Source organism: Heterodontus francisci, chromosome 7, assembly GCF_036365525.1.
Source record: "Heterodontus francisci isolate sHetFra1 chromosome 7, sHetFra1.hap1, whole genome shotgun sequence".
Classification (NCBI taxonomy): domain Eukaryota; kingdom Metazoa; phylum Chordata; class Chondrichthyes; order Heterodontiformes; family Heterodontidae; genus Heterodontus; species Heterodontus francisci.
Genome location: NC_090377.1, coordinates 91,935,484 through 91,949,849, shown reverse-complemented (window position 1 = coordinate 91,949,849; position 14,366 = coordinate 91,935,484). Strand labels below are relative to the sequence as shown.

The 14,366-nt window shown below is 42.6% G+C and overlaps 1 protein-coding gene across 2 annotated transcripts in view; it reads left to right on the top strand.

The window, feature by feature from the left end:
• LOC137372151 (signal transducer and activator of transcription 4-like) overlaps positions 1–14,366 on the top strand; it is a 107,007-nt gene that overhangs the window by 56,792 nt on the left and 35,849 nt on the right. For both annotated transcript variants that reach the window (XM_068035653.1, XM_068035652.1), the window contains 8 exons: positions 346–497; positions 591–749; positions 2,155–2,247; positions 3,203–3,262; positions 3,372–3,392; positions 3,478–3,571; positions 7,975–8,019; positions 8,996–9,079. In XM_068035653.1, the coding sequence (XP_067891754.1) occupies positions 346–497; positions 591–749; positions 2,155–2,247; positions 3,203–3,262; positions 3,372–3,392; positions 3,478–3,571; positions 7,975–8,019; positions 8,996–9,079 (708 nt within the window). The remainder of the gene's footprint in view (positions 1–345; positions 498–590; positions 750–2,154; positions 2,248–3,202; positions 3,263–3,371; positions 3,393–3,477; positions 3,572–7,974; positions 8,020–8,995; positions 9,080–14,366) is intronic.

The window sequence follows — 14,366 nt, the reverse complement described above, 5'->3', positions numbered from 1 at the left end:
ATTGGCTGCTTATCCCTTACATCACTGCTGCAGGACACCTGGAGATCACTTTGGCACCAGCTTCAAATTAAGGTCCGGAAAGGTGAAATCCACGCCACAGAGATCGCTAGATCTTTGTGCGCAACTTTCTTCGAGGTCAGTGGCAAGCACTTTCACTTTGCTGCTGACCACAAAATCTGGGTCATTTACACGCATTGCTTCATGGCTGAAATGTTTGCATGAGGTTTTGTTAAAGTAAAGCTGCATCATTCTGGGAATTGTGTTGGTCAGTGTTTTGCATCTAAGGATATTGTTATGAGATATATGTTAGGAATCTACTCACTTTTGAATCTTTGTATGACCTAGGAGGTACTCCATAAAATTACAGAATTGTTAAACCAAATGGATTTTCTAATGAATAGACAACTGTTTGAAGAGCTAACAGAATGGAAACGACGACAGCAAATTGCCTGCATTGGAGGTCCGCACAACACCTGCCTTGATCAACTGCAGAACTGGTAGAGTACAAAGTATCAGAATTATTTTCAATTTTCAGAATTATGAATGGTTAATATGATGTACTTTGAATGATGTAAATTCTTTTGAACTAGGTTTACATTGTTCGCAGAGAGCTTATTTCAGGTCAGAAGGCAGCTGAAAAAACTAGAAGAGCTGCTGCAGAAGGTGACTTATGAAGGAGATCCAATGCCTCTGCAAAGACCTCATTTGGAGGAAAGAGTGAACGTTTTGATTTACAGTTTCATCAAAAGGTACAAACCTTGATTAAAATGAAAAGGCAGCTTTTTAAAATATTGTAGCCCAGAAATTCTGGTCCAGGAGACAACTGACCATGTTTTTCCTGTAGTTGCATGCGCAGGAGAACTGCAGGTGCAGGAGAGGCCTCTTGGCTGAGCCTTTGCACCTACAAATCAGGCAGGAAATTTGAACTGCCAGAAGTAGTGCTCTGCCCTCTGAGATTGCGCCCTTCTGGAACCCAACATCTAGATGGCCCTGAGTGCTTATGTTATGGGATAAAAGTAAGTTGGCTGTATGGTCTTGGGCCTGCTCCTAGATCGCATAGTCACTCAAGTCAGCAACATCTAGGAACAAGCCATAGCAACAGCTTTTCATGGGTGCTCCTGCATTGTGTCACCCAATGAGCGGGATCAGTGGATTATCAGAAAGAGGACCAGACCCCTTCTGCATCATTAAAATAACAAATGCAGGCATAGTGACCCTTCATAGGGAAGCCGCACTGATTACTGGGACAGCACAGTGGAGGTGGACACCTGACTAAATTTGTTTCTGTGCCTTTTTCCTCTGTTCTGGAGAATGCAGACAGAGGAAACTTCCCCTAGTATTTTCATTCATCTAAAACATGCTACCCAGTAGATTAACCAAAAAGCAGCACTGACCGTGCATGAGTCTGTACCTTTACACTTTCCCAGGGATAAAGATGCAAAATTTTTAACTTGGGTCAGGAGAAAATGTGAAACTGGGGAAATGAAAATCATGTGGGTCATTGTATATAAGTAAATAATAGCTCAGCTGGATGCTGTTGAAAAATATCACACCTATGCTTAGTGAAACAGCCTTATCACTATACTCAAATCGACAGTGAATTTAGCTAATAATTGCTAGATGTATATGTTAATTTTTAAAAAATTAATATTGTTCCATTTCCTCTGAAGGCAGTGACTTCTGCTGTGGCATGGTTTCATTAGTACCAGCAGCAATCCTACCTCATTGAAATGCCAATTCTTCATGTATGAACCTAGACAGTGAGCGTCAGCTGGTTATTTAATAATGGAGGATTGGGACCAATCCTGTCTCTATCTAATATCCAGAGATATGCATTCTCCAGGAGTTGTACCTGAACAGTGTTCAGGAGTGGGAGCAGGGCTGATTATTTTGTCCTTGATGCCATCTCAACTGTCATCAACTAACTCAGCACTGACCATTGGCCAAACTTGGTCTGAATAGTTCAGCACTATGCCGGGTAGTAAATCTTCATATTAAGTCATGGAGGAGTAAATTTGAGGCATTAATTTAATAATCATTTTGCACAATCTAATTTTTAACATAAATAGATTATCAGGTCATAAGTTGATCTTCATTTCTTCATATCAAGAGTGTAAATGATGATTAACTTTATTTTCTGTCCAATATATTCAGTTCCTTTGTGGTGGAGAGACAGCCTTGTATGCCAACCCATCCACAGAGACCAATGGTCTTAAAAACAGGAGTACAGTTCACTGTCAAAATAAGGTGAGCATACTTTTTTGTGGTTGATAAAAGAATGCTGTGGTGAACTTTTTCTTTCAGTAAACATATGAGGTCTGAATGTTCTCGGGCTGAGATTGCAGTGGTAACACCAGGATTGAGCCCACCACTGCCCTCTAGCACTGTCCCCATCCGAGTATTTGGAGTCAGTGGGTGGGCACCAGCGGGCAGCTATGTCATGCTGCGTGAAGACGCACACTGCCAGAAACAGCCCGACTGCCATCCGTGGGGGTGGGGGGGGGGGCGGAGGGGGTGTGGCGGTGACACTTGATACAAAATATTTTGTTTAAACTACCATGTTATTTGGAGTTCAGGTCTGGAAGCCACGCCTGCCACCCATGGAAGGATTCACTTAGATCCTTCTGTCAGCTGGCATTCCTAAAATCACCAGACACACTGACCTATAATCTTACACTGGTCCTACTGAAGTTGGGACAGTAGGAACTCCAAGCGTAAGGAATCCTAACCCTGGACCTGTCTCCACCTACTTTGGAAAACTGACCTTGTATTCTGGGCTGTTCTGAGAAACACCGACCAGAGTTACAGTGAGAGCCTGCTGTAACAACTGAGTAAAATTGGATCAATAAACTGTCTGTCTTGTTCCTGCACATGGACAAGTTTTAAACATAATAAAAGTCCTTCTGTGACATTACTAGCAATTCTGTTGCGATGTCGTAGTTGAATTTGTGTTAGTAAGCCTGAAAGGCTTATACTGATATACAATGAGAGCAAAAAGACCTAACAGTAGGGCAGTAAGAGAGTGGAGATCGACTCAGTGATCTTTGTCTAGATAGACACAGGGAAAGCTGCCTATAGCACAGGGAGAAAGTATCTTAGCTTCAGATCTGTGAGCAACACTGCAGGAGATGCCTTGGTGTTGATGTAAATATTAATATAAAAATGAAAATTGCCATTTGTAAACATTTCCTTTGTTTTATAGGTTTTTAGTAAAATTACCTGAACTGAACTATCAGCTAAAGGTGAAAGCTACAATTGACAAGTAAGTCAAAGCAACGTTTTATTTTCAACCAAATAAATAGTACTTTAATTCTATAGTAATTTTTTTGATTTGCCTTTCCCTTCTCATTTGCTTTCCTTTTTGTTTTCAGGGAAAGTTCAACAGCAAGAGGGTAGGGGAAAGAAAACGAAGAATCATTCAACATTTAAAAACGTTTAAAATTGTAGACATTGTAATGATGTGCTCTCCATTCACAGATATCGCAAATTTAATATATTAGGCACTAACAGCAAAGTCATGAACATGGAAGAGTCAGTTAATGGGAGTCTTTCTGTGGAATTCAGACACCTGGTAAAAAATCTTTGTTTATCCATTTCATAATGAACAGTTGATGCCAACATTAGAATGAATCTGAAATAAAAACAAGAAATGCTGGAACCACTCAGCAGGTCTGGCAGCATCTGTGGAAAGAGAAGCAGAGTTAACGTTTCGGGTCAGTGACCCTTCTTCGGAACTGCTTTTATATTAGAATGAATCTACCTGAGTAAAAATAATAATTCAGGTTCTCCTGATTGCCTGGTGAATTAAAGCACTATCTGGTATAGCACTAACTGTAAAGTAGGTCGCAGTTTCATTCTTGATTTTTACTGAGTTGGATTGATTGGGCAGGATGTCTGGGCAAGAAAGGAGAAAAATCCATAAAGGTTTCAACCTCTAATTGCTATCCAGTGACCCCAATGGAAATTATTGGATTGTAACAAGGTTGGACTTGGCTCCAAAGATAAAACAGCCTGCTGGCACTCATTGGGCTTCTAGGGCCAGGCTGTAAAGGCAGGAAAAAGCCTGCCTCTGTCTTTTCGTGCCTCCCAGAGCGATCCTGTGGTCCTTTTTAAATCTAAGTTTCAGGAGCTGGGAATCTCTGTCCCTTTAAAGACAGGGATCCCATTTCCAAAAGTTGCCAGCCAATCACAGGACCATCAGCTCAGCAGTATCGGCAGCACCACCGGTTCGGTGGCCACTGCTGGTGCTCCAGTTGCCTTGTTCCCAGGCCCAAAGCTGGAACACCATACCTCAGGTAAGTGAGGCGGTGTCGCTGTGGCCAGTCCAGAAGGCCCCGGCCCTGGTGAGTAGGAGGGTTGTCATGCTGTCCGGTGGAGGGCGATCCCGGGGCATAAAGTGGTTCCCGGCGGAGTTCCTCTGTGGGCCACAGATTGCCCATAGAAAAGGCCCCCTCCAAAGCCCGCAGGGAGGACGCCTCGTATTACTCGGCAACCTTCACACGTGGCGGAGGCATCCCAGCGGCAACAGGAAGATGCCCTTAATAGGCCATTTAAGGGCCTCAGTTGGCCTCTGGGCGGGAAGGTCATTGTCGGCCTATCCTGTCCCCGGGAAGGTCACTTGGCAATGGGCCCTCCGCCCTACCACCTGTCACGATACTCTGTACCATCCGCCTCAGGGAGCCACATAAAATCCTGGTCATTGTCTCATCTGATGATTGAAAAATGGATAAGGTGCTACATTTGGTTAACTTGGCTTATTTAGTGACAATCAAGCCTCAAAGGCAGAAGGTTATTGCTTTGAACCTCTGTCAAAGGCATAGTCAAGGCTGACACTCTTGAGGGAATGCGACATTATTGCATAGACTGATAAATCAGGTGGAAATTAAAAATGTGATAATTAATTAAAGAAGAGCAAGGAGTTCTCTTTGTCTCCTGGCTAAAGTTCCTCCTTTAACCAAGGAACCAATTATTCATCTCATGATTGTAGGACTTTGTTCTGCAGGCTAGCATTCTGCAGAATGGTGACGGCACAGTGGTATACAGTCAGGAGGGAGTTGCCCTGGATGTCCTCAGCATTTGACTCCAGACCTCATGAAGTCTCATGGTATCAGGTCAAACATGGGCGAGGAAACCTCTTGCTGATTACTACCTACCCTCCCCCTCAGCTCATGAATCAGTGCTTCTCCATGTTGAACACTAGGTGGAAGAAGCATTGAGTGTAGCAAGGGCACAGAATATACTATGGGTGGGAGACATCGATGTCCACCACCAAGAGTGGTTTGGTAGCACCACTACTGACCGAGCTGGCCGAGTCCGCAAGGACATTGCTGCTAGACTGGGTCTGCGGCAGGTGGTGAGGGAACCAACAAGAGGGAAAAACCTACTTGACCTCGTCTTCACCAATCTACCTGTCGCAGATGCATCTGTCCATGACAGTGTTGGTAGGAGTGACCACCGTACAGTCCTTGTGGAGACGGAGTCCCGTCTTCACATTGAGGATACCCTCCATCGTGTCAATTTATGGATTACAAACTGGACTGAAATAATGACATTTGAGCTGCTGTACATAGTTTTAATATGTTCTTTGCACTTTTTAATTTGCAGTACGGGTAGGTAAAGGTTTTTAATCACCATTCTCACTAATGATGTGTTGTGTGGTACTACCACCCTGCTTAATGGGATAGATTTTGAACAGAGCCAGCAATGCAAAACTGGGCATCCATGAAGTGCTGTGGGTGATCAGCAGCAGCAGAATTGTATTCAACCAGAATCTGTAACCTCATGGCCCGGCATGTCCCCCACTCTATGCTTACTATCAAGCCAGGAGACCAACCCTGGTTCAATGAAGATTGCAGGAGGGCATGCCAGGAGCAGCACCAGGCATGCATAAAAATGAGGTGTCAACCTGGTGAAGCTACAACACAGGACTACTTGCATGCCAAACAGCGGAAGCAGCATGCGATACATGGGGCTAAGCGATCCTGCAACCAACAGATCAGATCTAAGCTCTGCAGTCCTGTCATATCCAGTCATAAATGGTGGTGGACAATTAAGTAACTAACTGGAGGAGGAAGCTTCACAAATATCCCTATCCTCAATGATGGGGGAAGCCCAGCACATCAGTGCAAAAGACAAGGCTGAAGCATTTGTGTCAGTGGATGATCCATCTTGGCCACCTCCTGAGATCTCCAGCATCACAGATGTCAGTCTTCAGCCAATCGGATTCACTCCACATGATATCAAGAAACGATTCCTGGATACTGCAATGGTTCGGGGCCCTGACAACATTCCGGCAATAGTACGGAAGACTTGTGCTCCAGAACTAGCCGTACCCCTAGCCAAGCTGTTCCAGTACAGCTACAACACTGGCATCTACCTGGCAATGTGGAAAGTTGCCCAGGTATGTCCTGTGCACAAACAGCAGGACAAATTTAATCCGGCCAATTACCACCCTATCAGTCTACTCTCGATCATCAGTTTAGTGAGGGAAGAGGACGTTGACAGTGCTATCAAGTGGCACTTGCTCAGCACTAACCTGCTCACTGATGCTCAGTTTGGATTCCACCAGGGCCACTCAGCTCCTGACCTCATTACAGTTTTTCTCCAAACATGGTAAACTCCAGAGGTAACGTCAGAGTGACTGCCCTTGACATCAAGGCAGCATTTGACCAAGTATGGCATCAAGGAGCCCTAGAAAAACTGGGGTCAACGGGGATCAGGGGGAAAACTCTCTGCTGGTTGGAATCATACCTAGCACAAAGAAAGATGGTTGTGGTTGTTGGAGGTCAGTCATCTCAGTCCCTTCGCTGCAGGAGTTCCTCAGGGTAATGTCCTAGGCCCAACCATCTTCAGCTGCTTCGTCGATGACCTTCCCTCCATCATAAGGTCAGAAGTGGGGATGTTTGTTGATTTTTGCACAATGTTCAGCACCATTCACAACTCCTCAGATACTGAAGCAGCACATGTCCACATGCAGCAAGACCTGGACAATGTCCAGCCTTGGGCTGATAAGTGGCAAGTAACATTTGCACCACACAAGTGCCAGGCAATGATCATCTCAAACAGGAGAGAATCTAATCATCTCCCCTTGATGTTCAATGACATTACCATCGCTGAATCCCTCACTATCAACATCCTGGGTGTTACCATTGATCAGAAACTGAACTGGACCAGCCACATAAATGCTGTGGATATTAGAGCAGGTCAGAGGCTGGGAATTCTGCAACGAATAACTCACCTCCTGACTCTCCAATGCCTGTCCGCCATCTACAAGGCACAAGTTAGGCGTGTGATGGAATACTCTCCACTTGCCTGGATGAGTGCAGCTCCAACAACACACAAGAAGCTCGACACCATCCAGAACAAAGCAGCCCATTTGATTGGCACCCCATCCACCACCTTCAATATTCATTCCCTTCACCGCCGACACACAGTGGCAGCAGTGTGTGTTCCATCTACAAGATGCACTGCAGCAACCCATCAAGGCTCCTTAGAGAGCACCTTCCGAACGCGCGACCTCTACCACCTAGAAGGACAAGGGCAGCAGATGCATGGGAACATCACCACCTGCAAGTTCCCCTCCAAGTGACACACCATCTTGACTTGGAACTATATCACCATTCCCTCACTGTCGTTGGTTCAAAATCCTGGAACTCCCTTCCTAATAGCGCTGTTGGTGTACCTACACCCCAAGAACTGCAGCAGTTCAAGAAGGCAGCTCACCAGCACCTTCTCATGGGCAATTAGGGATGGGCAGTAAATGCTCGCCTAGTCAGCGATGCTCACATCCCATGCACATTTTTTTTTTCAATCTGTGTTTGCAGTCATTCCACTCATTACCCTTCAAAAATCATTCACTGTATGAAATGCTTTGATACAAGGTACTATTTGCGTATGTACCAATACCCATGGAAGAGCCATTGCCTTTAGAAGAAAATGAGAAAAAAATTAATTCATTATTTACATGTTTAACAGCAACTCAAAGAACAGAAATCCTCTGCAGGAACTAAAGGAAATGAGGTAAGATTTTCTAATCCTCTATTAATTTAAATGTCTTGTACTCAAATATTGAGATCAATAGAATAATATTTTCCTGCTACTCCTAAAACAATAACATGACACAGTGCAAATACTTAAAGCTTTTGAATGCATGACATTTGCAGACTTTCTAAAATATGTTGAAAATGGAATAGAAAGCATAAATGCATTAGGATGACAGGGTGGGAATCTATAATTGTGAAGAGGCTTGGCTACTTTCACTGGAGCAGAGAAGATCAAGAAGAGATTCAGTTGATTTTCTTTTATATTTATGAATAGTTTTGATATGGTGAACAGGAAAAGATTATTTCCACTGATTGGAAAGTCAGTAACAAGGAATCATCAATTTAAAATTATAATTGACTGAGGGGAAAGATTAAGATTTATGCAGAGAGTTGTTGGAGCATGGAATGCTTTGTCACAGAGTAGTAGAGGCAAAGAACATTATATCTTTTTAAGGACACGCATTTAAATATTTGAAGTGGAGGAATCCTCAGGACTTTGAGGAGGAAGAAGGGCAGTGGGATTAATTTTGGATTGCTCTAGCAAAGAGTTGGCACAGGCACGATAACTGAATCACCACATTCTCTGCTGTAAACTTCTGTGGTTCTCCGATTAGTTTCATTTGCATTTTATTGCATTTAATTACTATTGTATAATATTGTCTGTATTTTCTTTCTAAACACCATATCAGCTTGATTCAAATTAATTCTCAATATATTTTTTAAAAATTCAAATCCACAAACTGAAATGAAAACTGGTTATGGTGCTTATTTCTGAGGTAACAACTGCTTCTTTCCAACATAAATACCTCAGACTACTTAAATAGTAGTCCCTTCTCGAACCTTGTACTAAATTCTACTAATCCAAGTGTCCTTTTAAGTAGTACTTAGCTCTTTTTATCAAACACTCCATTTTGTTTGTCCTCTTTCTAAATGTTATTCTCTCAATTCCACAGGGTCCTCTGATTGTCACAGAGGAGCTCCATTCGATCAATTTTGAGACACAGTTTTGTCATCAAGATTTAGTCATAGATTTAGAGGTGAGTTGATTCAAGCACATTTCAGCAGACTACATCAGTATTATAACATCAAAACTAAGACCAAGAAACTGATAAAGAAGGGGAGAATAGAATATGAATGTAAACTAGCAAACAACAAAAACGGACTGTATCAGCTTCTACAGGTACATAAAAAGGAAACATTTGGCTAAGACAAATGTGGGTCCATTACAGGCAGAGTCTGGAGAATTTATAATGGGGAATAGAGAAATGGCAGCGAAGCTAAATGATTACTTTGTGTCTGTCTTCGCTGAGGAAGATACAAGAAATCTCCCAGAATTAGAGATCCAAAGGACTAGGGAGAATGAGGAATTGAAAGAAATCAGTATTAGTAAGAAGGTTGAATTGGAGAAATTAATGGGGCTGAAGGTTGATAAGTCGCCAGGACCTGATATTCTACATCCCAGGGTGTTGAAAGAGGTAGCTATGGAGATAATGGATGCCTTGGTGATCATCTTCCAAAATTCTATCGATTTTGGAACAGTTCCTGCAGATTGGAAGGTAGCAAATTACACCCCACTATTTAAGAAGGGAGGGAGAGAGAAAACAGGGAACTACAGACCTGTTAACCTTACATCAGTAGTAGGGAAAATGTTAGAATGTATTCTAAAGGATGTGATAAATAGACACTTGAATAATAATGATCTGAATGGGCATAGTCAACATGGATTTATTAATGGGAAATCATGTTTGACGAACCTGTTGGAGTTTTTCGAGGATGTTATTAACAGAATTGATAAAGGGGAGTTGATGGACGTAGTATACTTGGATTTTCAGAAGGCTTTTGATAAAGTCACCCACAGGAAATTTGTTAGCAAAATTAAAGCACATGGGGTAGGAGATAATGTACTGGCATGGTTTAAGGATTGGATAACAGGCAAAAAACAGAGAATAGGAATAAACAAGTCATTCTCACTTTGGCATGTCATGACTAGTGGGGTACCGCAAGGATCAGTACTTGGGTCTCTAGTGTGGGGTACCACAAGGATCAGTACTTGGGCCACAACTGTTCACAATATATATCAATGATTTGGATGTGGGGACCAAATGTAATATTTCCAAGTTCGCGGATGACACAAAACTAGGTGGGAATGTGTGTTGTGAGGAAGATGCAAAGCGGCTTCAAGGGGATTTGGACAGACTTAGTGAGTGGGCAAGAATATGGCAGATGGAATATAATGTGGAAAAATGTGAGGTTATCCATTTTGGTAGGAGGAATAGATGTGCAGAGTATTTCTTAAATGGTAAGAGATTAGGAAGTGTAGATGTATAAAGAGACCTGCGTGTCCTTGTCAATAAGTCACTGAAAGCTAACATACAGGTGCAGCAAGCAATTAGGAAGGCTAATATAATGTTAGCCTTAATCACAAGAGGATTTGCCTACAGGAGTAGTGAAGTCTTGCTTCAATTGTATAGAACCTTGGTTAGACAGCACCTGGAGTACTGAGTGCAGTTTTGGTCCCCTTACCTTAGGAAGGATATTACTGCCATAGAGGGAGTGCAACAAAGGTTCACCAGACTTGTTCCCGGGATGGCAGGACTGTTCTATGATGAGAGATTGGGGAAACTGGGCTTGTATTCTCTCGAGTTTCAAAGAATGAGAGGTGATCTCTTTGAAACCTACAAAATACTTAAAGGGATATACAGGGTACATGCAGGTAAGATGTTTCCCCTGGTTGTGGAGTCTAGAACTAAGGGGCACAATTTCAAAATAAGGGGGAAGTCACTTAGGACAGAGATGAGGAGAAATTTCTTTACTCAGAGGTTATGTGAATCTTTGGAATTCACTACCCCAAATGGCTGTGGAAGCTCAGTCATTGAGTATGTTTAAAACCGAGATTGACAGATTTCTAAATACAAATGACATAAAGGGATATGAGGATAGTGGGGGAAAAAGACATTGAAGTGGATGATCAGCCATGATCATATTGAATGGCGGGAAAGGCTCAATGGCCTACTCCTGCTCCTATGTTCCTACGTGTAAAGGCTCACAAATCTTTTAATGGAAAATTTTTGCTCATCCACAAATCTGTTCAGCAGGTACTCATGGAAGAGGATATAACGTTTATTTTTACCTTGAAAAAATTGCTGATTATGTGTACATGAGCACAATGTTCCAAATTAACATACAATAATAGTACTTATCAGTTGGGAATCTTTAATCTCTTTTCTTCCCCTCTACAGTGCTGATTGTGTTTCCCTCTGAATTGTTTGTTACTTTTCTTATTGTTTCCTCTACACATTATAGCAACACTCACTCTCTCTCTGTAAATCCCGTTTTTCTCCAAATAGTACCTAATTTGCTAAATAGTATGTCTCTATTGCCCTAAAGGTGATAAAGCCATAAAAAGGCAAGTAGTATTCTGAATTTTATAAATGAAAGCATTGGAGCAGAAATAGGTGATTTGGCCCCTTGAGCTTTCTCCGCCATTCAATCAGATCGTGGCTGATCTGTTTGTGTCTCGAATTCCACACTCCCATCTACTTCCGATAACCTTTGATTCCCTTGCCTCCGACTTAAAAATATTCAATGACCGCACCGCCACCACCTTCTGAGGCAGAAAGTTCCAAAGTCGCTCAACCCTCAGCGAAAAAAATTCTCCTCAACTCTGTCCTAAAAGGTCTTCCCCTAATTTTAAAACAGTGCCCCCTAGCTCTGGACTCACCCACAAGAGGCAATATCCTTTCCACGTCTACCTTGTCAAGACGGTTCAGGATCTTATATACTTCAATCAAGTCTCCCCTCACTCTTCTAAACTCCAGTGAAAACAAGCCCAGTCTGTCCAACCTTTCCTCATAAGACAACCCACTCATACCTGGTATCAATCTAGTAAACCTCCTCTGAACCACCTCCAACGCATTTACATCCTTCCTTACGTAAGGAGACCAAAACTGCGCACAGTATTCGAGATGTGGTTTTACCAATGCCCTGTAAACTGAAGCATAACATCCTTACTTTTATTTCCAATTCCTCTCGTAATAAAGGATAGCATTCCATTAGCCTTCTTTATTAACTGCTGTACCTGCATACTAACATTTTGTGACTCATGCACGAGAACACCTAGATTCCTCTGCACCCTGGAATTCTGCAGTCGTTCTCCGTTGAAGTAATATTCTGTCTTTTTATTCTTCCAGCAAAGTGAACAACTTCCCATGTTCCCACATTATACTCCATCTGCCAGATTTTTGCCCATTCACTCAAATTATCTAAATCGGTCTGCAGCCTCCTTATGCCCTCTTCACAACATACTTTCCTACCTATCTTTATGTCATCTGAAAATTTAGCTACCATACCATCTCTCCCCTCATCTAAGTCATTAGTATAAATTGTAAAAAGTTGAGGCCCCAGCACAGACCCCTGCAGGACTCCACTTGTCACATCCTGCCACTCAGAAAAGGACCCATTTATGCATACTCTCTGTTTTCTGCCAGCCAGCCAATCTTCTATTCATGCTAATTTGTAAGCCCCAACACCATGAGCTCCTACTTTGCACAATAACCTTGTCAAATGCCTTTTGGAAATCCAAGTACAGTACATCCACCGGTTCCCCTTTATCCACCGTGCATGTTACTCCTTCAAAGAATTCCAATAAATTGGTTAAACATGATTTCCCTTCCACAAAACCATGATGGCTATTCCTGGTTTTTCGATGTGCCCAGCTGTAACCTCCTTAATGATTGATTCTAACACCTTCCCGATGACAGACATCAAGCTAACTGGCCTATAGTTACCTGTTTTCTGCCTCCCCCCCCCCACCCCCCCCACACTTCTTGAATAGTGGGGTTACATTAGCTACTTTCCAGTCTGATGGAACCTTCCCAGAATGTAGCTGATATTTCAAAATTAAACACCAATGCATCTACTACCTTATTGGCCACCTTTTTTAAGGCCCTTGGATGAAGTCCATCAGGACCTGGGGACTTGTTAGCCCGCAGCTCCATCAGTTTGCTCAGTTTGCTAACAAAAGTAAAGAAAATATAAATTATATATGTAACACTGGTTAGGGTACATTTAGAGTAACGTGTGCAGGTTATGTATTCCATTATAGAAAGAACATTAAAGTCTTTGAAAGTGTTCAGTATGAAGTCATCAGAATGATACCAGGGATTGGAAACTATAGTTATGAGGAGAGATCTCGGATTGCAGAGGGCCGATTTTAATCCGCACCCCCCTCCACTCATGACCAGGAAGAACAGGGGTTAAATTAGAGGCAGCACCTCACAGAATCACAGAATTGTTACAGTGCAGAAGGAGGCCATTCGGCCCATTGTGTCTCCACCGGCTCTCCAAATGAGCAATTCACTTAATGCCATTCCCCCGCCTCCCATTTGGCACTGCACTCTTGCCACCCATAATTTTAACTCGCAGCTTTCAGGAGACATGTGATAATGGCCTCATGAATATTCAAAAGCCATGGTTCAAGTGGACCCCAACTATACTTTAATGCGCAGTTGCGTATTCAGCGCCGGTTTTGGTGGCTAGGCCTTGTTGGAGAGGCCTGATGCCACACTGAACAGGCCTAGAAGATGGCCAATAAGATATTTTAGATTTGTTATGTTTCCTTGGGGCCAGGAGGAGCCAGATGTGCTTCTTTGGGCTCCACAAGTAAACTTTGGGCTTCCCTGCTTGGTCCTTTCTCCCCCAATTGCAAACCTTAGCAGATGAAGGCCATTTTTGTGGGTCTGCTGCAGTGGCCTGCAACTGTGTGATAACCTGCTTCTACCCATCAACCTCCACACCATTCCTGCCAGGTTATAGTGAGAGTCAGTCCAGGAATATTGTAATGAACTCCGGGGTTAAAATCTGAGCTGGCTTGAGCCGCTGCTGGCCCCATGCTCACCTCTTGCCCCAGGATAAAGTCAGGGCTCAGGATCATTTCTGATAGAGCAGAGAAAACTTAGAATTTTTTAAAAATTATGAAGTGTCTCAAGTGGTGAAAAGAGCATTCTGCTTCCTCTGATTAGGAAGTCAGTAATAAGGAGTTATCAACTTAAAATAGTAAGAGAATAGGGACACATTTTCAATGTCTGCAGCTTGTGGCTTTTTTAAAACTTTGTCTTAAAACACAATAGGTGAAACTTAATCCCACAGAAAAAAAAAATCAAGAATGCCAAAATATGGCACAGCATTTAGTTTTTTGCCCTTTTATATCCAAAGCATCACTTAAATTTCTCAGTTTTGATCAGTTGTTTGTGCAGACTTTGGTTTTGTCATTTCAAATTACTGAGACAATTTGATCATTAAACTTTCCATAAAGTGTAATTATTG